This window comes from Schistocerca americana, chromosome 7 (assembly GCF_021461395.2).
Source record: "Schistocerca americana isolate TAMUIC-IGC-003095 chromosome 7, iqSchAmer2.1, whole genome shotgun sequence".
Classification (NCBI taxonomy): Eukaryota; Metazoa; Arthropoda; class Insecta; order Orthoptera; family Acrididae; genus Schistocerca; species Schistocerca americana.
In genome coordinates this window covers 238658536-238685176 of record NC_060125.1, presented here as the reverse complement: position 1 = coordinate 238685176, position 26641 = coordinate 238658536, and the positions used below count along the sequence as shown (strand labels likewise).

Here is a 26641-nt window from a genome sequence, read left to right as displayed (position 1 = left end):
ATTTTTACGTAAATTAATGAGCTTTCATCAGCAAAATTTCCAGATAGCAAGTTATTTTGTTTGCAGATGATACAATAAACATTGCAATGAATAAACCTCAGTATATGGCTTAAATATCACAACAAGCAAGTAGAAGAAGCTGGGATTACAACTTGATAATAAATGCAATTGGAAGGTGCACACCACAGAATTGCTGAAGCACCTAAACAAACTTTCATATGAAATGCAAAGGTTGTCTGATATAGGTAACTGGTATTTTTCCCTTACCTTCCATCCATAACATACAGGACAATTTTTTGGTGTAGCTCATCAATCCACACTAATTTTCGAAGTTGAAAAGTGTGCAATACAAACTATTTAAGTCAAATCAACAAAGTCTTGCAGAGTTATGTTTAAGGAACTGAGGATACTACCTAAGGCTAACCATGATATTTATTCCTTAACGAAATTTCTCATAAATAATCTTTTTTTTCCAAACTAAAGGTTCAATCCATGGGGTCAGTACTACAAATAAGATGATCTTCATGTAGATTTAACTTTACTTTGCTCCACAAACATATCCATTACTTCATGTAGATTTAACTTTACTTTGCTCCACAAACATATCCATTACTCAGGAGCACACAGGTTTAAAATCTTGTTAGCAACCACAAAAAATTTAACTACTTATAAAATTCACTTTAAGATGACCCTAAAGACTTTACTGGTGGCCCACTGCTTCTACTCCACTGACGAATTTCTTGGAAGAGTCAATAGAGGTATTTGTTATAAATAACATCAAATAAATGTGAATGATACATATAATTTACTTGTGCACATCTTGAGTGCAGTAATGCAAAACATTGTTCTAAACTTATTTTTGATTGATGATGTGTGGCTGCAGTAACCTAATAATTATCATATAACATTAATGTATTACACGACTTGTAACCAGTCTGTTAACACCTCTTAAAAGGAAATATGTTTGTAGTTTTTTGACCTGTTCTACATCTGTGAGGACAATTTCACTTATGGATATTTGCTTCTCTCTTTTTTGTGAATGTGTTTGATCTTTTCTTGTTTTATGGCATGTTCTACATCCTTGAGAATCCTCACTTTGGTGATCGAAGATAACTTGAATCGCAGAAAGCAGCATTGGTTGCAATATCTTGTATTTGGGTAGTTAGTTCAGTTTCGCTGTCACATCCAGTTGGTCTCCATAAGAACACAGACGTAATGTTATGTCTGGTCTTTTTGTTGGATACAATAATCAAAACCCATCGTAAATTTTTCAGTGTTGTTAGCTTGTAGAAACCCAATTATTTTTGTAATATTGACAATATAACCTTGGTTCACTGCATAAGATTAGCTCGTATACTGTGAGTGCACACAACACAGAGCATACTGTTAGAAAATTCTTCGTTGCTACGTACATAAACCTAAATGAAAATGTATGTGAATAACTGTCACACTGCCTCGTTTAAAACCTGCTATTTGCATGTATAATATGTATTCAATAGGATGGTACACAGACATTGTCAGATGTTGGAGTGATGATGTACAGACATGAGTGATGCATTTGAACTGTGGACCACACAGTGGCAATTATCAGATTGCCATGGTGCCCATCGGCTGTGACAATCCCGTGTAAAAATGAAGGTCTTACCGAAAATACGAAACAGTAATCCCAGTTTCAAAAGAAAGAGTAATGTATTTATGTAGTAGTCTTAAAAGCAAGAATTTACTGAACTCTCCAAGTATAATTCGTTTTGTGTGGCAACTTGATTTTTATTACAACTGTGTGACTTTTGTACTGATAAACTAAGTACTGGGAAATTACAGTAGGCTGCGTTTTTATTTACAAGTTGTCCTGTGTCATGAGAGTGATATTATACTGTTATTGATAGTATACGAGTAAATATACATTTATCAGGCCATCATTAGAAAGAAATTGACGTATTGTCTAATGCTAGACAAATTGTGACGATCATAAATCTGTGAGCGAGCAGCTGTGTAACATATGCTAACAATTATTATATATTTGGTGTAAGCTGTTTTTCGATGGTAGGTTATTTTAGTGGACTAATTTTGGGCGTTCACGCATCACTGGAGGTATCTCTATTACATAGGACAAATATTTCTTTGGCAAGGAAATCGTTTCTGAAGAAGAGAAATTTGTTAACATCGAGTATAGATTTAAGTGTCAGGAAGTCGTTTCTGAAAGTATTTGTATGGAGAGTAGCCATGTATGGAAGTGAAACATGGACGATAACCAGTTTGGACGAGAAGAGAATAGAAGCTTTCGAAATGTGGTGCTACAGAAGAATGCTGAAGATAAGGTGGGTAGATCACGTAACTAATGAGGAGGTATTGAATAGGATTGGGGAGAAGAGAAGTTTGTGGCACAACTTGACTAGAAGAAGGGATCGGTTGGTAGGACATGTTTTGAGGCATCAAGGGATCACAAATTTAGCATTGGAGGGCAGCGTGGAGCGTAAAAATCGTAGAGGGAGACCAAGAGACCAATACACTAAGCAGATTCAGAAGGATGTAGGTTGCAGTAGGTACTGGGAGATGAAGAAGCTTGCACAGGGTAGAGTAGCATGGAGAGCTGCATCAAACCAGTCTCAGGACTGAAGACCACAACAATAACAACAATATTTCTTATGTTACCTGTAATACATAGTGTTTTATGAGTAAGTGGTTTTCTGTTTTATCATAATGTGACTTGCAGTACATGTACTGGTCTTGTTTCATGTTATAGAACCAAATTATTTAAAAATTAAAAGGCAGGAAAAGTACAATTTTAAAGTTGCTTTGCACAATCAGCTAATCACAAATGTCATTGTTTTATTCGAGCTGCACATTGTGACTCACTTTACAGCTTGCCATTCATTTTACTCACAATGTATATTTGCCTAATTTGTATTAAACAAAATGAATTGTTTTTCTTTTCTGTTTGAATACGTGAACTAACTTTTAGTGTCGTCTAGCAATATGACAGTCTTCAATATGTAGCGTTAGTCATGATTTATCTGTAATTTGATTTATACGATTTTTGATTTTGTGACTTTATTTTCTTGTTTATTTTGATAAGTGCCTTTTTGTCCAGTTACTCCACTGAACAAATGAGGATTGCGTTTATTGTACAAGTTATTTGTTATTTCTAGTCTGGAACCCTGATTTTATTACATTAGTTTGTACTTGGAATGTGTAGATAAATTTTATTAGTTATTTTGGACAGAATAACTAAACTGAAGACAATTTCAAGAAGGTTAGATCAAGGTGTATTAAGTATTAGGGATAACTGGGAAAAACCAATACCATTACATTATATAACTTATTCGCCAAATGTTGAGCTACAACCGTCATCTCTGTGGCAAGATGCGGTACGATTTCATCAGTAAGAGTACTTTGTTAGGATGATCAGCTAGTGTCACTGCTGCATTATTACATGTTGTTCGCTTTAATCTCGACAAGGACATCATGGGAGGGGTGTGTATCTGTTGAAGTCATTATTTTTATCGTTATAAAACAATAATTTATTTGCTGATAACTTCATCTCTTTCCTTCTCTAGTGTAGTACATTTCAAATATGATATATCTTAAAACACATTACATCCACACAGTACAGCGTTTACACTTAAAAAAGACGATAATGTTAATTCGAATGACGAGCAGTATACATACATTATGTCGATTATTCGAGAGTATTTTCAGATACATACACACATGGAGAAACACTGGAAGGGTATACCAGTGGCAATATTCAAATTAGGGACGGTTGGAGTCAGAAATGCGTTTGGCGCTTTGTCTTTTAGCGTATGTCACTAAACACACACATTCTCTAGAATCATGTGTGAGCTGCGGATAAGAAGTACACTACACCAACACTGCGAGATACTCAGAGGAGCCCTTCCACTTGTATGTATACGGAAGAGGAATTTCAGTCACAACGGAAGAACAGTGATCCAACATGCTATCAACTGATGATCCCAACATTAGAAAAATCACACATGTCAATCACATGTATCACCAACTTTTGTTTCACTGTGGTACAGCCACTATAAAGCGATGTAGGTATCTGCTGTTTTGACACTTTTTAATTTTATTTTTTGAGTTGGTGGGATTGAAATTTTGGTTCTAGTACCGAGCTCGTTAATTACCTACAAAGAATTTTGTATAAAATTCATGAGGAACAGAAATTGGATAACTATAGTGGAATCACGCTGGACTACTCCAATAGCAGACATGTACCGAGCTTATGATGTCTAAAAAATGGAAGGATAATCTTCATATCTTTGATACCATTCAAATTCACAAACAGGACGAATTAACGCCAAGGAAAAGGAAGGGAAGACACAGAATTCCCATCTGCTTCTTAGGTTAATCAACTGTATAAACCAGTCCGCTTTCTGAGATTCTTGAAATGTGCTGTCATTCTCGGTAACAACACTAATGAGAATCTAGTCATACAGTGGTCATTAGGTTAACGACCTGTCCACATAGTGTGACTTTGTCCCTCCTTTCCAGTGCACCACTGAAGAAAGATATTGCATTCCTCCACACGTAACACACGACTCTTACGATTCAGTTGTTGTCCTGTCGAACACTCGTAAAGCTGTGTCCTTCCTTGCACACTGCTCTACTAACAATATGGGCATTATTCATCGCTACTAATTAACGTATTACTTGTCCAGTCACAAATCACAAGCACACAAAAATCGTCTGTTGGATGAGCTCTGTTCCACTCATATCTCGGTCAAGTAATTTTCAACACACTTTATTCCAGTTTACGCAGCACAAATTGTGGTCTTCGCTGTAGACTGATGTTTTCTGAAGATAGATGAACGCCCAGGAACCAGGTGACGTAAATTGTGCAAACTCGTGGTGCTTTAGATCACGTGTTTTTCGCATGTTGTCGAGTTACGACGTTTGCGAACGCTACAGCTTTGATGGCAACTACTGCCAATGGGACATGCCCAATTAGTTCTGCGCAGACCCCAGGTCTCTTCCCAGACTGTAAAATATTTCATATTTTGAGCCTTGTGCTCTGCTTACAATAATGCGTCTTATGCAGTCTCGTTCACATCCTCGCAGTCTTCGTATTCGGCTCTCATGAAGCCGTTTTGAAAAATTTCAAGCATCATATGTTCTAGAGGAAATGACACATAACAATGAACATGGCTACTATTATGGGAGACGAACTGTGCATGTGGATGTACCCAGAGCGGTCTTACACTGGTCAGTAATTGTAAATGAAGAAGCCAGTTTCAGTTCAGTGGCACTGACAGTATTTTCTGCAGACATTATTAGTTTGTTTGGACACTTTGAAGTCAGTTAAAGCTGATGGATTGTTTTATTATCGATACATGGACAAATTAAAAGTGATCATTACAATCAATTTTCGCAATATGCTAGTAGTTTTAATAAAGCATTACTTGCTTTCATTTTTGAGCAAAAGCGTGCCCTAGTCTTCGGAGAAGGGTAATATGCTTGAGTGCTGAAGCTGAAAAACTGATGATTGCGTATGTCAAAAGGAGCTGCAATGTGGAACAGGTTCGTCTCGTGTTCCTGTCTAGCTTAATTCTGTTACTCGACAAAACTAAGTGGTTTATGAGCTGAAATTTGCGTTGCCTGCAACGAATAACTGCTTATTGAAAATTATTTTCACATGATTGGATCTTTCTGGCAGGCATAGGTATATTTTAGCAATTTCGTTGAATCCACTGCCGTCTAGAAACTGCAGCCAAGCAATCTCTCACACATATGCGAAGAATTACTGTTTATTCTATTAATTTTTAGTTGAATGAGACTGATCTGAAGATCAATTTGCATCATCCCTGCATTGCTTGCTGCATACTGCAATTTTTTTTCACGTTAGTGGATCTTCTGACCTATGTTGTGTCGGCCCGATAAAATATACATTTTAGCGAATTCACTGACACTATTGTTATCTGGAATCACCACTCAAGCAATGTAATACCCACGCTGACTGGATACTGCTTTGTGAAAGACGATTCCTTGCTCTCTGATTGTATAGTGGAGTATTTTTCTTTTAACTTGTAATATTGCCTAAAATTTATCTGCGATTCTATTAATTTTTGCATGATTGAGGCTGATGTGAAGATCTAAGTCCAGTAGCATTTGTGTCCTGTTCACAGGTATGCAGCTTTGTAAAATGGCTGTTGCACATCTGAAGACACAACGGACCACTGAAAGAACTTTGGTAATCCCGAGCTCTCGCTGTACCTCTGGGGGTATTTACAAACACCGTCGTCACCTGATAACCAGCACAGGATGGCCTCATGTTGGCTGCACAGTCTTTTTTGCAGAGGTTTGCCCCAGCACCCCAATTTGTTGCTTCTCGGAATGAAAATCTGGACTGTGTGCCCATGTCGACTCTGGTGCCTTGCGAGTGAGCAGGAAGCTGGTGATACGCGGGCGTGCCCAGCACGCGTGGCCTTTGGCTCTCGACAGCCCGGGCAGCAGACGCGCGAGTCGCCTTCCCTGGACCTCGGCACCAGTTGGTCCGCCCCTTTCCCCCGCCGTCCGCTGGCAGCCTGCGCTCACTGCTGGTGGTGCTGCTCGGCCGACCAGCAGTACAGCGATCAGAAGAGGTGGTGCGGCTGCTGGTGCTGCTGGTGCGGGTGGTGCGGCTTGAGCGGGTCGGCGGCCAGCAGGTAGGAGGGGAACGCCTGGTGCTGGTGGTGTTGGTGCTGGTGCTGCGGCGGCGCCTGGTGCTGGTGGTGCTGCGGCTGCGGCTGGGGCTGGGGTTGCGGAGGCTGGTGGTGGTGTTGAGCCTGCGCCGGCGACGGCTTGGGCGGCGCCTGTTGGTGTGGCAGCAGCAGAGGAGCCCACTTGGACTCCTCCAGCTTCGCCGCCGTCACTGCAACACGCCGGCCAACAGACTTCAGCAGGACAACACACACAGTCATGAAAGATAATTAAATCGAAGTATTACTATTCAGAAAGTAAGGTCCGGTCGGTCGCGAAATGGAAACCAGTGTGAAAACCAAAAATATTTTATATGAAACAGTTGGCTACACCTTCCAGCTACCGCTCTATGTAGTCGCTGTTCCGGCTTAGACATTAGTCGTAGTATTCCACCAACTTTCCAATAACCTAGTCATAAAAGACAGCCGCCTCTGCTTTCCACCAATTCTCCACACTGGTCTGCAGCTCGTTGTCTGTGCCAGAACATTATCTTTGTAGCCAGCGGTTCATGTGAGCAGAAATGAAACTCATGAGGAGCGAAGTATGGGCAGTAATGTGGGTGATCAAACACTTTCCATCGAAACCGCTGCAGGAGGATCTTCATTACCCCTGCAGAGCGCGGCCGAGAATTGTCATGAAGAAGGAAACGCATGATAGTTATGTTATGTGCTCTGCATGACACAGGCGTAATCTCTCACCCATCCCTCACTGTTTTCTAGGTGTTTTCATGTGCTCATTGTGCGCTCAGAACTCAAAAGAGCGACTAGTGTGCGTACTACACACACTGCCAACACATATGTGCAAAGCTTCACTGGGTTTTCACTGTGGTTTCAATTCGCGCCCAGTCGGACCTTACATTCCGTATATTACTGTTTGTATATGAAGGTAGTATCTGTTCTCGAAAGAACAGATACCATTGATGACCGTGCAGCTTCTCTAGAATGTAATGATAAATAAATCGACACCCTCGCTGCAAACGGGCGTTGAGATACATCATTGGGGATATGTTGGAAATGTGTGCCCCGACCGGGACTCGAACCCGGGATCTCCTGCTTACTTGGCAGAGCTCTATCCATCTGAGCCACTGAGGGCACAGAGGATAGTGCGCCCGCAGGGACTTATCCCTTGCACGCTCCCCGTCAGACCCACATTCCCAACATGTCCACACTACCACATTCGTAGTGCGCCCATCACACTCATCACTCTTGGCAGATTAATCTACCAAGTCCTGTACGGGTTGGGGCATAGCGTGAGCGTTCGCACAAGGTCAATAGTGGGTTGTCCTGTTTCGACCTCCATTGTGAACTTGATGTTGGGATACAGGGAATTAAAATGAACTACGAAACCTACCTGTTTATGGGGTACGACCACGATTCGCTTACGTGTGGGCACATGGAATAGGAGCTCAGAATGGATTCCAGAATCATTTTAATTGCCTTGCAACAAAGGGCCACCTTAACGAGACGCGAGCAACTTTCTCAGGATAGAAGCGTTGTAGAAGCCTGCTCGATGCTGCAAGCCACCTTCGACATCGTCATGTGGTAGAAAAACACAACATCGCAGTACCCTCTCTTTTGTCACCTCGAACCGTACTCATGAGAGTACGGTGAGTGGATTGATGTCTCCGATCTCTCAGATTTGTGTCGAAAGCTTACTCCAAAGTTATCTGCAGTGTAGACGTCATATATAGCTTCTAGGCTGGTGCTTCCCAGCCTTTTTTACCCTTTGCAACCCCAGAATCTCATATCCTCCCTAAGATTATTTATTTATTTTTTGCTTTCTTCAAATCTTTATTTGACAATAACCTGCATTCCACACCTTACTAAAGAGGGTTATCAAATGCAGAGTAATACAAAACTTTCGTGTTTCAAAGGACTTGGTAGCCAGAATGTAAATTCTTTTATGTTTTACTTAAATACCTAATGATGCTATTTTCACTTGAACAAAACGTTCCACATGTAACATTTTTTGTGTGATAAAAGTCACAACAAATATTCAGAACAGCAATGAGACGGTTGAAACTTTTTTTATTTAAGCAGCTCCTGAATGTTTTATTTCAAACTCGTAGCTGAAGCACATCAAATGTTACTCTCCAATTTCAGGTGAGTGCAGTATTTTGTTTTCATGGTGGCCAGTCCAGTTTCGTGCGATTTAAAGAATTTAATTTTCCAACAAAAAACTATTTTTGTTTATTTTTCAAAGCCGGGTGGCTGCTGTTAGACGATGTTCCAGGTGCACACCATGCAATGAGTAGTTACTGAAGGCATTACGACGTGCAACACATTGTGTCACGTGCAGATTGTCTTTCTCATTAAACTTGAATCCATACTTAATATATTCTTCATTATAAAATCTTCTTTATGCAGACATTTTCACTCGACATACAAAAACAATAATAATATTGTTCACTTCTACAGAGGACAACAGGTGTAATATTGAGTTAAGAGCGCAGAGCGCAGACAGAAGAATGCCAGCAAAAACTTGATGACGTGCGAGGCAAAGCTGGTGCTGCCATCCCTACAAAAGAATGCACTCGCTAGCTGTAATAAGAATGTAAAATTAAGGACAGAGAGAAACTCGGCATCGTTCGTAATGTCTTTTTTATTGCATAGCAGATCTAGATTTCAACTGACAGTGCAGCTATCGGCAGCGCTATAAACACAAACAATACAAGAATCAGACGTAGAAACATCACACTGATCAAACATCATGCCACAGTTGAAAACAATTTCAATTCCACAATTACATACCGTTATAAGCTGTCATGTAGACTGAACATAACTATAACGACACATGCAGTGATCAATCAAAACATTACAACCACTGCCCACCGCGACGTTGGATTCCCCATGGTGGCGCTGCGGGCAAGAGAAGCCCTAACAAAAGTATGCAAGCGATGCAGACGCGGACGGGGGACCACCCTGCGAAAATATGGGCTGCAAACGGGGGAATCCAATGAGATAAGCGACTTTGACAAAGGGCAGACTTTTATTACGCAGAGACTGGGAACGAGTATCTCGGAAACGGCGAAGCTGATCGAACGTTTACTTGCTACTGTCGTGAGCATCTAAGGAAAGAGGTAGAAGGGCAGTGAAACGACCACTAGGCGCTAAATGGTTCGACGCCCAAGACTCGTCACAGAACGTGGGGTTCGGAGGCTTCTCTGCTGATCTGTGGCATCTCTGTCGAAAGAGTACAGTGCTGGTCCATGCACAACCGTTTCGGAACACACCGTTACCGTAAGTTGTTGAACATGGAGCTCCGCAGCAGACCTCCCCTACGGTTTCACATGATGATTCAAGGACATCGTCAGCTACGACTGCAGTGGGCACGGTATCATCGGGACTCGGCCGTTGATCAATGGGAACTTGTTGGCTCTCCGGGTGAACCACGTTTTTGTTGCACTAGGCGCTTCAGTCCGGAACCGCGCGACTGCTACGGTCGCAGGTTCGAATCCTGCCTGCACTAGGTCTTTGGTCGTCTCCACAATCGCCGTCATCGAGGCGAACGACGGCTCGAAACGTGGAGCGCGTCACGGACACAGGGTGATGGGAGCAGTATTATGCTATAGATGACATTCTCCTGCAGTTGTATGGGACTTGTGGTAGTAATCGAAGACACACTAACAGCTGGGAACAACCTGCATTCCTTCATGCTTGGTTGGTTTATTTGGGGGAGGTGATCAAACGGCAAGGTCATCTGTCCAAATGGTTCAAATGGCTATGAGCACTATGGCACTTAACTTCTGAGGTCATCAGTCCCCTAGAACTTAGAACTACTTAAACCTAACTAACCTAAGGACGCCACACACATCCATGCCCGAGGCACCATCTGCCCCATCGGATTAGAGGAGGATGAGAAAGGAAGTCGGCCGTGCCCTTTCAAAGCAACCATCCTGACATTTGCCTGAAGCGATTTGGGGAAATCACATAATACCTACATCAGGATTGCCGGACGCGTGTTTGAATCGCCGTCCTCTCGAATGCGAGTACAGTGTGCTAACCACTGCGCCACCTCACTCGGATCCCAGACTGATGTGTTCCCCGGCGGCGATGTCATTTCTCAGCAGTCCTATGGAACCCATCTGGGTCGCTATCGGGCACCATTACCGAGTACACAAATCAGCGGCCCGTTATTTACACGAATTACATGACCTGTGCGTAGACATATAATGCCAAACCTACCAACAAACTGTCGGATCCCTCATACGCAGAATCAGTGATGTATTTGTTTCCAAAGACGGACAAACAAGCTGTAAGCAGTTGGTCATAATTTTTTGGCTCATCAGCGTATTCCAGTCTAACTAAGGCATGTACAAGTATTACTCCAACTGATCCAGGTGTTTACAAATCCATGTAGGTAACCTCGGTTTACGTCATACTAGATAGCCAACAAGACGGGGGGGTTTGGTTGTTTGGGGGAAGAGACCAAACAGCCTGGTCATCGGTCTCATCAGATTAGGGAAGGACGTGAAGGAAGTCGGCCGTGCCATTTCAAAGGAACCACCCCGGAATTTGCCTGGAGCGATTTAGGTAAATCATGGAAAACCTAAATCAGGATGGATGGACGCGGGATTGAACCTTCGTCCTCCCGAATGCGAGTCCAGTGTGCTAACCACTGCGCCATCTCGCTCGGTTAGATAGCCAAAACCCTCTACGTATTGCCCATATGTAAAACAATGAGGTAAGCAAAAAAAAAAAAAAAAAAAAAAAAATGCACATAAGAATAAAAGTAGAGTGTTTGGTTATCCAGTATGACGCAATGTAACACTTGTCAACATGAGTTTTTGTTTGGATTTGTATGCCTCCAGACAAAATTGTATGTTATCATAATTACTTGAATTCCTTGTATTTTTACCTATAATTTTTTTGAACTTAACCCAATCTTTTACATAAAGCCATAAATAGAGGACATTGGCTATACAGTATGACGTAAACCGACGGTACCTGTATGGCTTTGTAAACAGTAGCCTGAGTTGAATTAATGTTTTTACATGCCTGAGTTAGATTAGAATATGTATCGTTATAATTACGTTCAGTCTAGATGACTACTTACAACGGTATGCAATCGTGGAATCGTAACTGTGTACGACTGTGATATGTTGTTTGATGAGCGTGATTTTTCTATGTCTGAGTCATGTATTCTTTGCATTTATAGCACTGATGATAGCTGCAATATCAGTTGAAATCTGAATCTTCAATGCGGTAAAAAAGACAGATGGCATTACAACCGATGCTGACCTTTCTCTCCTGGATTACATCACGGTCGTGAGGCACTATCATTCACATGGAACTGAATATGATGGAGAAGATAACATCTTTGGCAGTCTGACCAGATATTTCTGCTCTGAGCTGTCTGCGCCAGCCCCCCGCCCCCACCCCTATGCACGTCACATATCCCCCCCCCCCCCCCGCCCACACAGTGGACTGCGGCCCCCAGGAAGTGAACCATTGTCCTAGATTAATGGCACGTTACCTGCCACTCTGTAACTGCTGCTTGTTTAATACGCTACTGGTCATTAAAATTGCTACACCACGAAGATGACGTGATACAGACGCGAAATTTAACAGACAGGAAGAAGATGCTGTGATATGCAGATGATTAGATTTTCAGAGCATTCACACAAGGTTGGCGCCGGTGACGACACCTACAACGTGCTGACATGAGGAAAGTTTCCAACCGACTTCTCATACACAAACAGCAGTTGACCAGCGTTGACTGGTGAAACGATGTTGTGATGCCTCGTGTAAGGAGGAGAAATGCGTACCATCACGTTTCCCACTTTGATAAAGGTCGGATTGTAGCCTATCGCGATTGCTGTTTATCGTATCGCGACATTGCTGCTCGCGTTGGTCGAGATCCAATGACTGTTAGCAGAATATGGAATCGGTGGGTTCAGGAGGGTAATACGGATCGCCGTGCTGGATCCCAACGGCCTTTGTATCACTAGCAGTCGAGATGACAGGCATCTTATCCGCATGGCTGTAAAGGATCGTGCAGCCACGTCTCGGTCCCTGAGTCAACAGATGGGGACGTTTGCAAGACGACAACCATCTCCACGAACAGTTCGACGACGTTTGCAGCAGCATGGACTATCAGCTCGGAGACCACGGCTGTGGTTACCCTTGACGCTGCATCACAGACAGGAGCGCCTGCGATGGTGTATTCAACTACCAACCTGGGAGCACGAATGGCAAAACGTCATTTTTTCGGATGAATCCAGGTTCTGCTTACAGCATCATGATGGTCGCATCCGTGTTTGGCGACATCGCGGTGAACGCACATTCGAAGCGTGTATTCGTCATCGCCATACTGGCGTATCACCTGGCGTGATGGTATGGTGTGCCACTGGTTACTCGTCTCTGTCACCTCTTGTTCGCATTGACAGCACTTTGAACAGTGGACGTTACATTTCAGATGTGTTACGACCCGTGGCTCTACCCTTCATTCGATCCCTGCGAAACCCTACATTTCAGCAGGATAATGCACGACCGCATGTTGCAGGTGATGTACGGGCCTTTCTGGATACAGAAATTGTTCGACTGCTGCCCTGGCCAGCACATTCTCCAGATCTCTCACCAACTGAAAACGTCTGGTCAATGGTGGCCGAGCAACTGCCTCGTCACAATACGCCAGTCACTACTCTTGATGAACTGTGGCATCGTGTTGAAGCTGCATGGGCGGCTGTACCCGTACACGCCATCCAAGCTCAGTTTGACTCAATGCCCAGGCGTACCAAGGCCGTTATTACGGCCAGAGGTGGTTGTTCTGGATACTGATTTCTCAGGATCTATGCGCCCAAACTGCGTGAAAATGTGTAATCACATGTCAGTTCTAGTATAATATATTTGTTCAATGAATACCCGTTTATCATCTGCATTTCTTCTTGGTGTAGCAATTTTACTGGCCAGTAGTGTAATTTACTAACAACGCCCGTTTCCATTTAAGCGTCAACGTCTTGCTTATGACTGCAGTGAATTCTTGGCTGCAACCGTACTTTCGTGAATGTTACTCTCGGCAATGCGAAAGTTCCTGGCTCTGATAAATGAATATTTTGCTGCTGATCTTTTTCCTTCATGCGCTGTAACCCCTGTTCCACCTCCTCAGTTTCTTAATTAATCAGTTTAGAACCCCTTGCAAGTAGGGACGAATTCGATTGCCTTACGCAGTTAAGACGGAGATTATAATTAATTTTACGGCAGACAGGGCAGAAAGAGGAGACTTTCTCCCCTCCCCTCATTCAAACGGAACGACTCCCTACCAAGCAAAAAGCTATTACAGTTACACATTTATTGCAAATTTACTAGGTTCTTCCGCAGTGTTCTGTTCATTTGAGTCTTCTCAGTTTGAAGGTCTCATTCCGATGTAATGGTTCGCCTTGGAGTTGAAGTTGAGGTGGCTAGTGTTTATTATTCAGGGACAGTGATGCACCCTTTCCCGATCGCTGCCTAAACTGAGAAAACACTTTCTCTAATGAGACCGTTGCTGGGGTAAACAAAAGGAAATCAGGCGAAAAGGACGTCACCGTTCATGGATTACAGAGAAGGCGGCAGAGGCGGCTCACAAGCTACAATTGACTTCACGGTGTTTCGCGTAACCTAGCAGACAAGGGTACGTCTCCGACTGTAGTTCTCCATTATGTCTGTTGATTACGGGCACCTGCAGTACAAAACATAAAAAGCAACTTTATTACTTTACGCTCATTTGATAACATTCCGGCTTTTGTCAATTAGAAATTTTTGACCTTCGCCAGGATTATTTATGGTCTTCAGCATGTGTATTTCCGTATTTTGCATTCGCTGAAAACGCACTTATTAAAGGACACACACGTTTCAGAACTGGGCGCGTTTGCACGAAACTGGCGACTGACAACCATGATACCACCGTATGGTGTACCACAACAAATACGTAATTAGCTTAAGGAACTTACGAATTCAACTATTTTACTCAGGCCTAATGGAAGAATTTCAGCACCAGAACTTGCAAATAAATTTTTGTTTCCAATTAACAGCTGATTCGAAGGACCTCTTTGTTTGTCATCCACGGCATTTTTACAGCACAGCTGTACGTCGACGATATTCTACGCACTGTTTTTTTTTTTTTTTTTTTTTTTTTTGCCCTGGGCTTACATTTCAGCAAGATAATCCCCCCCGAGCACGACGAGAGTTTCTGCTGATCGTCTTCGTGTTTGCGAAGTTCTACCTTGGCCAGCAAGGTTGCCGGATCTCTCCCCAACTGAGAACATTTGTAGCATTTCGTACAGGCCCTCCAACCACCTCGGGATTTTGACGATCTAACGCGCCAGTTGGACAGGATTTGGCACAATATTCATCTCGAGGACAGCCCACAACTCTATAAACCAGTGCCAAGCCGAAAAGCAGCTTGAATAAGGGCCAGAGGTGGACCAACTCGTTATTGACTTGCTCAATTTGTGAAGCTATCTCTCTTGAGAAACTATCTCTCATCAATAAATCATCGAACTTCTCTCAGATTGTAATCATTTGTTCGTCTGTAAATGTGCAGCGCATCTGCTGGTTTCTGTCCCATACGAATAATTCTTTCATGGAACCTTTTTTTTCCCCGAGTGTGTTTCACGAACAGCTGCTGCTAGTGTCAAAAAATATTAAGTCACAGCTTAAACTGTAACTTTTCTGCTTTCTCTTGATCCATACGCTCATAACAACAACAACAAAAACAATAATAATAATAATAATAATAATAATAGAAACAATAATATTAGAATACCGATCGATATTTGAACGTATCATATTTCCTGCTTTTTGAAAAGACCTTGAAAATTTAAAAAAATTAAAACAGACTGGCGAACTGTTTTGTGAAATGATTTGTCAAAAAGTAAAAAAATATAATACATTAGACAAACATCTGGCGCGCCTTTAAGAATGCCCGAGACCAAATATAGCAAATGAGGTGGCGACTGAGAATTTAAAGTTCAATGTTTGATTTAGAATTTTAGGATTTTGAAGAGTACTAGAGGATATCTGTAAGGCGGAATTTTACTCAGTGGTCACCTTATGTCACTAACGTATAAGCATCTCGGCTGCTGTACATGATTTTGAGCATGTTTCACAGGCGGATAAATTGTTTCCCTAATCTATTTTATTTCTTCCTTACTGACAAATCATTTCACAAAACTTTGAGCCGATTAGATTTTTGTTTCCCAATTTTTTTATTATTCCGGGCAGAGTGTTGTCGCTATTAGGATGAAGTGGTCTTCGCAACGCACTGTGTAGTGGATTGCAGAGCATACACCTACAAGTTTCACTTATCGTGTAAAAAATATTGATAGACACCGTGTAATGGTTCTTTATTTACGTGACCATTACGGCACTCCAACCCCAGTTCTCGATACCAGTAATATCTTACTACTTTTCTGCGGTCCGCCCCTGTTAACTGAGTGGTCAGCGCGACAGAATGTCAATCCTAAGGGCCCGGGTTCGATTCCCGACTCGATCGGAGATTTTCTCCGCTCAGGGACTGGGTGTTGTGTTGTCCTAATCATCCCCATCGACGCGCAAGTCGCCGAAGTGGCGTCAAATCGAAAGACTTGCACCCGGTGAAAGGTCTACCCGAGGGGAGGCTCTAGTCACAAGACGTACTTTTCTGCGAAGTAACAGACATATTTTTGTGGCAATATTCACATTTGGTTTTATTAATGTATAGGTACTCCGATGTATCTATATATTACAGTGATATGGTTCTTGTGTGTATTCATTTCTGTGAGACTGTCATAATGTTTGACTTACTTGTAACCGTTTTGGAGCGAATACTCACAGAGCAGTCTTTGGTTCACTTTGGCAGAAGTTAAGTTGCTATTTCTCTTTGTAAGAGAACAGTCAAGTCTTGTGTTCGGTTAAAGTGGAAATTAAATATAAGAAGATTGATATAAAACTGTTTTCTTGATGATGTGACAATTAAGAAGAAGTATATGTGATTTTACAAGAAGTCTAATAAAAATGTGGATCGTGAACGCCAAGTCAAAAATTACTTCTACCATATGTTTGTTCTGATATGGGATTGTTTGATCATTAAGAATTCCCTGAAAAACGCATTTGTTAGGTCTTCAAATATTGCTAAAATACAGATCTGAACCTTCTAGCCGTCAAAGTGGTATCACCCTAGAATCAAAAGATGAGCCATAACAACTTCGACGAAATCTACGTGGAAATCCATCCAAGATAAGTGCCAAAATTAATGACTTTTTTCCAGGTCTGACAATACCATCCACAGTCAATAACTTTGTTGTTGCCCGATAAAGCGAACATATGCTCCGTGAGCAACATTATTAATCTGATTTCTAACCTACTTCGCAAGTGGTGGTATAGTTAGAACCGTCAATGAGATAAATATAGTAGCCCATTTAAACGAGCAGGAATAATCTCTCCGAAATTTCGTTTAGTTTGCCCGGTAGATGGAAAACTACATTCGGTCTTCCAATCCCAGATACTTCACAACATGGAAAACAGTACAGTGAAACACTGAGGTTGGCTCGAGAGCATTAACTGTATTTTATTTACAAATTGCATCAAACATGAGCCAGTAAATATAAATATCAACAAATCACTAGTAAGGCAAACAGCACTGTAAAACTGTGCATGTCCCGACGAGAGCTCTTGCAGCACGAGCGCTGCAAAACATAATGTGCGGAATAAACATTTCAGTACAGCCGCTCGTGTCATTATGCAATATCCGATTTTGGGCACTTCAGGTTTTAAATTAATTCAGAGTCTGTTATTTTCTGTCAGAATGCTCGTCATTACGGGATTCGCGAAGTCTGCAACTGGTGCGTTCGAAATTTGGCGACCAAGAACATTGACTACATCGGACCACAGATATTTACAGATCCCGCACACCCCGCTCTCAGTCGTCTTAAGATTTTACACCAATGTCTCAGTCACGTCAAGAAAACCACCAAGCAAGGGCAAAAATTGCCCGTACATTTTTCTTTCATTAAAAGGTCATAACAGATATCCTTCTATGTTCATCGGGCTTTTTATATTTGTCTTTCGCCTTAGAAAGTACTACACTATTCATTTATAGTTTAACATTTTAAAAATTGGATATAAAACATACAACTTTTATGCTCAACAGCAATTTTTGCCCTAGGTTGGTGCTAAATGTGATCACAATTCAAACTGTGTCTAAATTTCATTTGGAAACCTTGGCATGCAGTAACTGAACTTCAGAATACACTTTTTTTGTGCAATGGAGGGGAGGGTGAATGTCTTTTATAAATGACAGTATTGTTTCTAATTAGAGTTTCTTGTAAGTTTTCAATATACCGTTACATATGTTAGTGCACGTGTTTTTATTTCTATTTTTGAAACTTTTCCTCGAGAATACAAATTTATTGTTTATTTATTTATTAGATTAAAGAAATTAAATCATAGAAATTTTGGACAGTCTCTTCATTTCTTTATTTTCTAACCTACACAAACTTTTATTGTCCAAGTCTTGACCACAGTTGCTTGTTATACGTTTTACCAGAGAAAAATAGTGTGGTGTCACCGCCAGACACCACACTTGCTAGGTGGTAGCCTTTTTAAACCGGCCGCGGTCCATTAGTATACGTCGGACCCGCGTGTCGCCACTATCAGTGATTGCAGACCGAGCGCCGCCACACAGCAGGTCTAGAGAGACTTACTAGCACTCGCCCCAGTTGTACAGCCGACTTTGCAAGGAAAGGTTCACTGACAAATACGCTCTCATTTGCCGAGACGATAGTTAGCATAGCCTTCAGCTAAGTCAATTGCTACAACCTAGCAAGGCGCCATTTATCCTTTGCTATGTATCTAATGAAGCATGTACAGTAACAAGACCAATGTTCACCAATTGTGGATTAAAGTTAAGTATTCCAGCAGCTACGTACTTTTCTTTATAGCATTCATTACGTATCCTGTTTCAGACCTCACGCCAGCCTGCGTGAGTTTAAGCGCGTGCCTTTCGGTTACCCGTCGCTGTGGACTGGCTGTCTTGTCAGTCCACAACAAATAGTATATTAACTAATTATATTTTTGAACGCCCTACATATTCGAAACATTGTTTTTGGTTATAACGTCAATGAGCACTTTTGAAAAATGGCTCTGAGCACTATGGGACTTAACTTCTAAGGTCATCAGCCCCCTAGAACTTAGAACTACTTAAACCTAACTAACCTAAGGACATCACACACATCCATGCCCGAGGCAGGATTCGAACCTGCGACCTTAGCGGTCGCGCGGTTCCAGGCTGTAGCGCCTAGAACCGCTTGGCCACCATGGCCGGCAGCACTTTTAAACTGACCTCACATTGTAAGCACACTCACCACAAATAGTATATTACAAATTTATAGTCTATAGTAACACGGGCAAGTTTTGCCCCTGGCTGGTCTTTCGTGTAACCTAAAATAACTTTGAGTTGCTACGGCTACGGACGCTGCGGGGTGGAGCCGGAAGTTACAGTTTCTCTCATATACAGTCAAGATCAAGTACTAATTCCAACAACTAAACGACATGGTTGTCAACAAAATCTTTTCGCATTCGAAGAAGAAAGTAGGTACCAGAAATTTCGTGAAAAGATATCGTCGCAATCAAAAACACTTTGTTTTAATGTCTGCCACTCGAGCTCGCGTATCATAACCGCGACACACTCCCCCCCCCCCCCCCCCCTACTTCGCGATGATACACAACGAACTGACCTTTGGAATTTTTTCCAGTGTCCTCCGTCAATCCTGTCTGCTAAGGATCCCACAGCGTACAACAATACTCTTGAGGACGGAAAAGCGTAGTGTAGGCTCTCTCTTCAGTAGACCTATTCCGTCTTGTGAGCGTTCTGTCAATAAAACAGTCTTTGGTTTTCCTTTCTCAGAACACTTTCTATGTGATTATTCCAATTTAAATTGTTCGCAATTGTATTCTCTAGGTATTTAGCTCAATCTACAATATTTAAATTTGTTTGATTTATCATGTAACCGAAATTTAACTGATTTTTTTTAGTACTCATGTGAAGGATCTCTCACTTTTTTTAGTGTTTAGGGCCAATTGCCACTTTTGTCCCCATTCACATACATTGTCTCAATCATTTTACAATTGGTTTTCATGTCCTAATGACCTTATTACACGGTAAACGACAGTATGATCAGCAAACAAACTAATAAGTCAGCTCAGATCGTTTCCTAAATAGTTTACATAGATTAACAGCAACAGAGAGCCTGTAGACGTCCTTGGGGAACTTCAGATATCACTTCTGTTTTCCTCTGTGGACGGATTTCCATAATATTCGCGTGTTGATCAAACCTACTAGTAACAAATCTAGTAGTTTATTACAAAGTCTCAGTCGTCGGCAAGGCATGTGGCCAACTTCGATTATTGGCAGGTTACTGGGAAAATGCTGTCAATCTATAAAGGAGACAGATTATAAAAAAACTAGTGCATCACATCTCAGAACAACGCTCATGTGTTTGGAACCCATACAGCCAGGAGGAACGGTATAAAAAGAAGGCCGGTACGAGTAGTTACAGTTTTGACTCACAGAAATGTTGAAAATCGTGAAATTGCGGACGCTTAACATCTCGCCAAACACTTCGCACAAAATTTTGAGAAACAAAGGTATTTGTCAGCTCCTACCGTAACCAACACAACGACAAGGTCAGAATGGTTACAGCACGCACAGAGTAAGATACGTAGTCATTCTTCGTGCGCTCCATACGCAACTGGAACGGAACGAGACCCCAACATGTTCTATCATATTAGGTACACTCTGCCACGCACTTTCCAGTGGTTCGTGGAGTATGTCTGTATATGTACGGGGTGGGGGTGGGGGGAGGGCGTTCAATAAATAAAGCAACACATTTTTCCCTGTCCAATTTCGGTTGAAAAACTGCAGAATTCGTTGTGTGACAGCGTGTAATATTCCCGCTTCAGCCCCTATTGTTTCATGAACTTCTGATAGGTGGTAGCACTATACGAGGGGGTATGAAAAGTCCGTGCAAATCAGAGAGATGGCACCACCGGCGCGTATCGAGGTCATGTTTAGTTAGTAGCATCTTTGGAAAGAACGCACACCCAGTTTCAACCATATTGGTCTATTTCTTTGTGTTTGGCATTCGTGTGAATCAAGGAAGCCGAGTGATTGTCTAAAAATGGACAAAGAAGAATTTCGTGTGGTGATTGAACATTACTTTATGAAAGGTAAAACGCCTCAGGAGACTAAAAGAGAAGCTTGATAAACATTATGGTGACTCTGCACCTTCGATTAGAACAGTTTGTAAATGGTTTCAAAATTTTCAGAGTTGCCATATGGGCATAAGTGATACTGAACGTTCTGGACGCCCTGTGGAGGTTACGATTCCAGAAATCATTGATAAAATCCATGATATGGTGATGGATGACAGAAGAGTTAAGGTGAGTGAGATTGCTAGTGCTGTGGGCATCTCGAATGAACGGGTACATAATATTTTGCATGAACATCTGGACATGAGAAAGCTATCCGTAAGATGTGTTCCGCGATTGCTGACACTTGACCAAAGACGGAATCGTGTCAAGTAATGCAAGAATGGTTTGCAGCTGTTCAGGAAGAATTCGCAGGACTTTAAGCGTCGTTTCGTCGCTGTGGATGAAAGAATGATACATCACTATACTCCTGAGACCAAACAACAATCTAAACAATGGTTTAGCAAGGGAGATGGCTCTGAGCACTATGGGACTCAACATCTATGGTCATCAGTCCCCTAGAACTTAGAACTACTTAAACCTAACTAACCTAAGGACAGCACACAACACCCAGTCAACACGAGGCACAGAAAATCCCTGACCCCGCCGGGAATCGAACCTGGAAACCCGGGCGTGGGAAGCGAGAGCGCTACCGCACGACCACGAGCTGCGGACTTTAGCAAGGGAGAATCTGCACCAAAAAAGCCGAAGACCAGTCCTTTGGCCGGAAAGGTTATGGCGACTCTCTTTCAGGATTCACAAGAGATAGTCCTCATCGACTATCTGAAAAAGGGTAAAACAATTACTGGAGCGTTTCAAAACCGAGCTGCAAGAGAAACGCCGGCGATTGGACCGCAAAAAAGTCCTTTTCCATCACGACAATGCACCAGCACACACCTCAGCAGTTGTGGTCGCAAAATTAATGGACACAGGATTCAAACTCGTTTCACATCCCCCCCCCCCCCCCCCTATTCTCCAGACTTGGCCCCCTCGGACTACTATTTGTTCCCCAATTTGAAGAAATGGATGGCGGGACAAAGATTTTATTCAAACGAGGGGGCGATTGCAGCAACTAATACCTATTTTGCAGACTTGGACAATTCCTATTATTCGGAAGGGATCAACAAATTAGAACAGCATTGGAGGAAGTGTATAAGTCTAAAAGGAGACTATGTCGAAAAATAAAAAAGGTTTACCCCAAACACGTAAGTGGTTTTTATTTTTGCACGAACTTTTCAAACGCCCCTCGTATGTAGCCTTAAATATGGCGTCTGCAATGGAGGCGCGTTGCACGATGACGGCTGTCACTGGCGGAAAACCAGAGCATCGCAGATATTCATAGTCGCTTGCAGACTGTCTACGGAGACCTGGCAGTGAATAAAAACACAGTGAGTTCTTGGGTGAGGCGTCTGTCATCATCACAACTGCTCTTCCTGATCCGTCCTACAGCTTGGACCTCGCACCTTCCGGCTTCCATCTGTTTGGTCCTATAAAAGATGCACTCCGCGGGAAGCAGTGCATGGATGATAGGGAGTTTATTGATGCAGCAAGACATTGGCTGCGACAACGACCGGTAGTACCACGCGGACATACAGGCTCTCCTCAGTAAGGTGGCGTACGGCCGTCGAATTTCACGGAGATTATATTGAAAAATAAGGTTTTGCAGCCAAAAGAGTGGGGAGTTATATGGTGTATTGGAATCCTGAAAAAAACCTGCCTGCTTACAGGGAAAAAAATCTGTTCATCTTGGGTATTAGTAACCGCTTCAGCTGAAGCTGTGGTTGCCCCACCTACAAAATTGTCTGAAAAAAAAAAAAAAAAAAAAAAAAAAAATATATATATATATATATATATATATATATATATATTGCTTACTGAACGCCCTTCGTAGATGTTGAAAGTCAGGTAGGACTTTTGCAGCTTAATACTGGAGCCAATTTGTTGCAGATGTGTATGACTCCGCTGTTATAAGCTGCGCCGTGTTCTCCCAGGGGCTGCTTCGGCATCCTTCACGCGAACCCGGTGCGTCTTTAATTTCGCCCCCTACGCCACACGGCGGCCAGTTGACAGCCGCCTTACGCCTGCCAGGACAGCAACCATCAATCCTCGCACCCTTTCACAACTTTACAGCCCATCTCCACCTTCTCCTCTCCCTCCCAACAACGGCGGAGCTTCTGGAAACAATACTGATATTCTAACAGGTATCACCGTCTGTTTTCTGGATTCCTGTCATATTCTTTCATTTATTGCTCCGAACTACAGGGTGTAAATAACAACGGTTTACTGCGTACCACAGAGAATGAGAGACGAATAAACTTATATACGACACCTGTGGTCTATCGAGCCGGGAAACAGCCTCAGATTGGCCTACAAAAGTCACCAAAAGCTACAGCGTATGCGCACCGCTCGATATTTTGGTTAAAATCGCTCTTGAATATCAGAAAACGCATGGCTCTGCACTGAAAACATGTAAAACTGACGTTTATGTAAATTTTACCTTAAAATGCTATGGATTTTAATAAGACAAAATTAACAATTTAATCATTTTGTATGTCTAGCTTTCTTACTACGAAACTGCAAGTTTCGTGCATATGTTCGCAGCATTTTTCCATCAGCTTAATAAACACAACATGTGCACATAGCAGAGACTAATTACCAACAACATATTCTCCTTCTCAATTTACAACGGTCTACCAACGCAGGGGTAATTTCTCGATTGCGTGATTGTAATAATCACGTCGTTTTGAGGCTAAAAACTACTCGATCCATGTTGGGAAAGTATTTTCATCCGGAAACGAAGTTCCTTGCGGGTTGTTCGGTAGAGAACGGAGGAGGAGATACTCTGAGGGCGGTTCTTGCCTCTTATTGGTACAACTTCTGTAGCACTTCGCCGAAACATCGCAGAACGCATTTTGTGATTAACGTGAAGCAATGCCTCCTCAACGAGAAATGCACTAACGGAAGTTGTGCTACTTAAGCGAAAGTTGGTAGGTGTTTTCTACATGTGAAAGATGACTTCTGTTCGGATTCCGCGCCAGTAGCATAAAAGTGGCCCTAGTAGTGCGACTCTGAGGATCCGAATCAGGTTTGCCTTAAATACACGCTGTAACGGTCGTGAGCGTCAGGTACCTTTGAGAACAGACGTGATGAGTCGATGTTATTCTGGGATACCGTTAAGGAGCAAGAGCGCCGTTAGCAAGACCTCACTGAGTTTCAAAGATGTCGTGCAGTATTGGAGAAAGTCTCGGCATAAATGTGGCCACTGTACATGATTGTTGGCCGCAGTGGTAACGAGAACGTACGGTCGCAAGAAGACTGGTCAGGTGGCGCTATCGAGAAGGAAGACCATCGTGTTCGGCGTATGGATCTGACGCATCGTACTGCGTATGCTGCAGCAGTCTGAGCAGCAGCCGGTCGCTGTGGCCGAGCGGTTCTAGGCGCTTCAGTCCGGAACCGCGCTGCTGCTACGGTCGCAGGTTCGAAACCTGCCTTGGGCATGGATGTGTGTGATGTCCTTAGGTTAGTTAGGTTTAAGTAGTTGTAAGTCTAGGGGACTGATGACCTCAGATGTTAAGTCCCATAGTGCTTAGAGCCATTTCTGAGCAGCAGTTGTCAACACAGTGACAGAAGAAACTGTTACAAATCAGTTACTTCATGGATAGCACAGAGGCAGACACCCTGGCCCCAAACCACTGCCATATGCGACTTCAGTGGTCGTGTGACTGGGGCCTCCCGTCGGGTAGACCGTTCGCCTGGTGCAAGTCTTTCGATTTGACGCCACTTCGGCGACTTGCGCGTCGATGGGGATGAAATGATGATGATTAGGACAAGCTGATTCTGCCTCGGTGCCAGTGAGTGCCCTGTGTTGGTTAGAAGGCCAGCTGATGACCTGCAATCAAGCCCTTTGCGTGCGAGCCTACTACTGGAGTTACGGTTCGGGGTTCGATTTCGTATGACAGCAGGAGCACTCTCGTGGTAATGCCATGCTTCCTGACAGCAAATCTGTACATAAATTTGATAATTTTAGCTCCTGTGCTACCATTCATGAACAGCATTTCACTGGGTGATTTCCAGCACATACCGCTGTTGTAACCCAACGTGCTCTAAGGAGTGTGATCCCCAGACAACATTAACCGTACCTGTATTGGCCGACCAAGCGCATCAGTAACGGAACTTCATCTCACAAACTGACATCGTGCATCTGTACAACACAGGGTCTGCATGTTTGCAAGCTTGAATTCAACGTTCCGGCGGCAGACACCGGCTGGTAGCAGCATTTCAAGTTTGTAATGGCTTACCTCACGCTTATATTAACGTGTTATCCTGTAATGTTAATCATTTACATATATTACCTAGACACACATATTCCCAAAATTTCATTATTCTACATTAATTATTTTTTCATAAATTTAGACAACATTGTCTGTGGCGTGCAGCGATCTGGTGTTATACTTACGTTAAAAACAACAGTCGAGACAAAAAAAAAGGTTCAAATGGCTCTGACAAGGGAAGCTCCCCATCGCACCCCCCTCAGATTTAGTTATAAGTTGGCACAGTGGACAGGCCTTAAAAAAACTGAACACAGATCAATCGAGAAAACAGGAAGAAGTTGTGTGGAACTATGAAAAAAATAAGCAAAATATACAAACTGAGTAGTCCATGAGCAAGACAGGCAACATCTAGGATAGAGTAAGCTCAGGCGCGCCGTGGTCCCGTGGTTAGTGTGGTGTCACCGCCAGACACCACACTTGCTAGGTGGTAGCTTTAAATCGGCCGCGGTCCATTAGTACATGTCGGATCCGCGTGTCGCCACTGTCAGGGATCGCAGACCGAGCGCCACCACAAGGCAGGTCTCGAGATACGGACTAGCACTCGCCCCAGTTGTACGGACGACGTAGCTAGCGATGCACACTGACGAAGCCTCGCTCATTTGCCGAGACGATAGTAAGAATAGCCTTCAGCTAAGTCAATGGCTACGACCCAGCAAGGCGCCATTAGTAACATTGCATGTATCTATGGAGTCTCACTTATATCGTCAATAGCGATGTACCAAGGATGGATTAAAGTTAAGTATTCCAGAAGCTACGTACTTTTCTTTATAGCATTCATTACGTATCCTGTTACAGACCTATCTCTTGCCTGCGTGAACAAACGCGTGCCTTTCGGCCACTTCCGTGGCGTGGCTGTCTTGCTACGCCACAACAGTTAGCGTGAGCAGCTGCGGAACGAGAAGTCCTTGGTTCAAGTCTTCCCTCGAGTGAAAAGTTTGCTTTCTTTATTGTCGCAATGTTATGATCTGTCCATTCGTTCATTGACGTCTCTGTTTACTGTCGTAAGTTTAGTGTTTGTGTTTTGTGCCCGCACCGCAAAACCGTGCGATTAGTAGACCAAAGAACGTGCCTTTCCAATGGGAACAGAAAACATTTGATCGCAAGGTCATAGGTCAACCGATTCCTCCACAGGAAAACATGTCTGATATATACAAAACTGATGACGGCATGTGCGTCACATGACAGGAATATGTTGTCGACCCACCTAACTTGTACACTTGGCGAATGGGTAAAAAGATTCTTCTACCTTGCCCGATTTAGGTTTTCTTTTGGATGTGATAATCACTCCCAAAAAAGTGGTGAAAACATAAGAGTTTGTCACACAAACTGCAACAAATGAATGCAACAGTTTCACAGTCGCACAGTTTTCCCTGTGCTCTGTCGAAACAGATGTTTTCAACGTTTTCA

General features: G+C 42.8%; 1 protein-coding gene across 1 annotated transcript in view; it reads right to left on the bottom strand.

The window, feature by feature from the left end:
• Positions 1-6590: 6590 nt before the first annotated feature.
• LOC124622858 (putative bifunctional UDP-N-acetylglucosamine transferase and deubiquitinase ALG13) overlaps positions 6591-26641 on the bottom strand; it is a 44012-nt gene continuing 23961 nt past the window's right edge. Inside the window, exon 3 of the mRNA XM_047148651.1 lies at positions 6591-6868. Coding sequence (XP_047004607.1) covers positions 6591-6868 — 278 coding nt within the window. The remainder of the gene's footprint in view (positions 6869-26641) is intronic.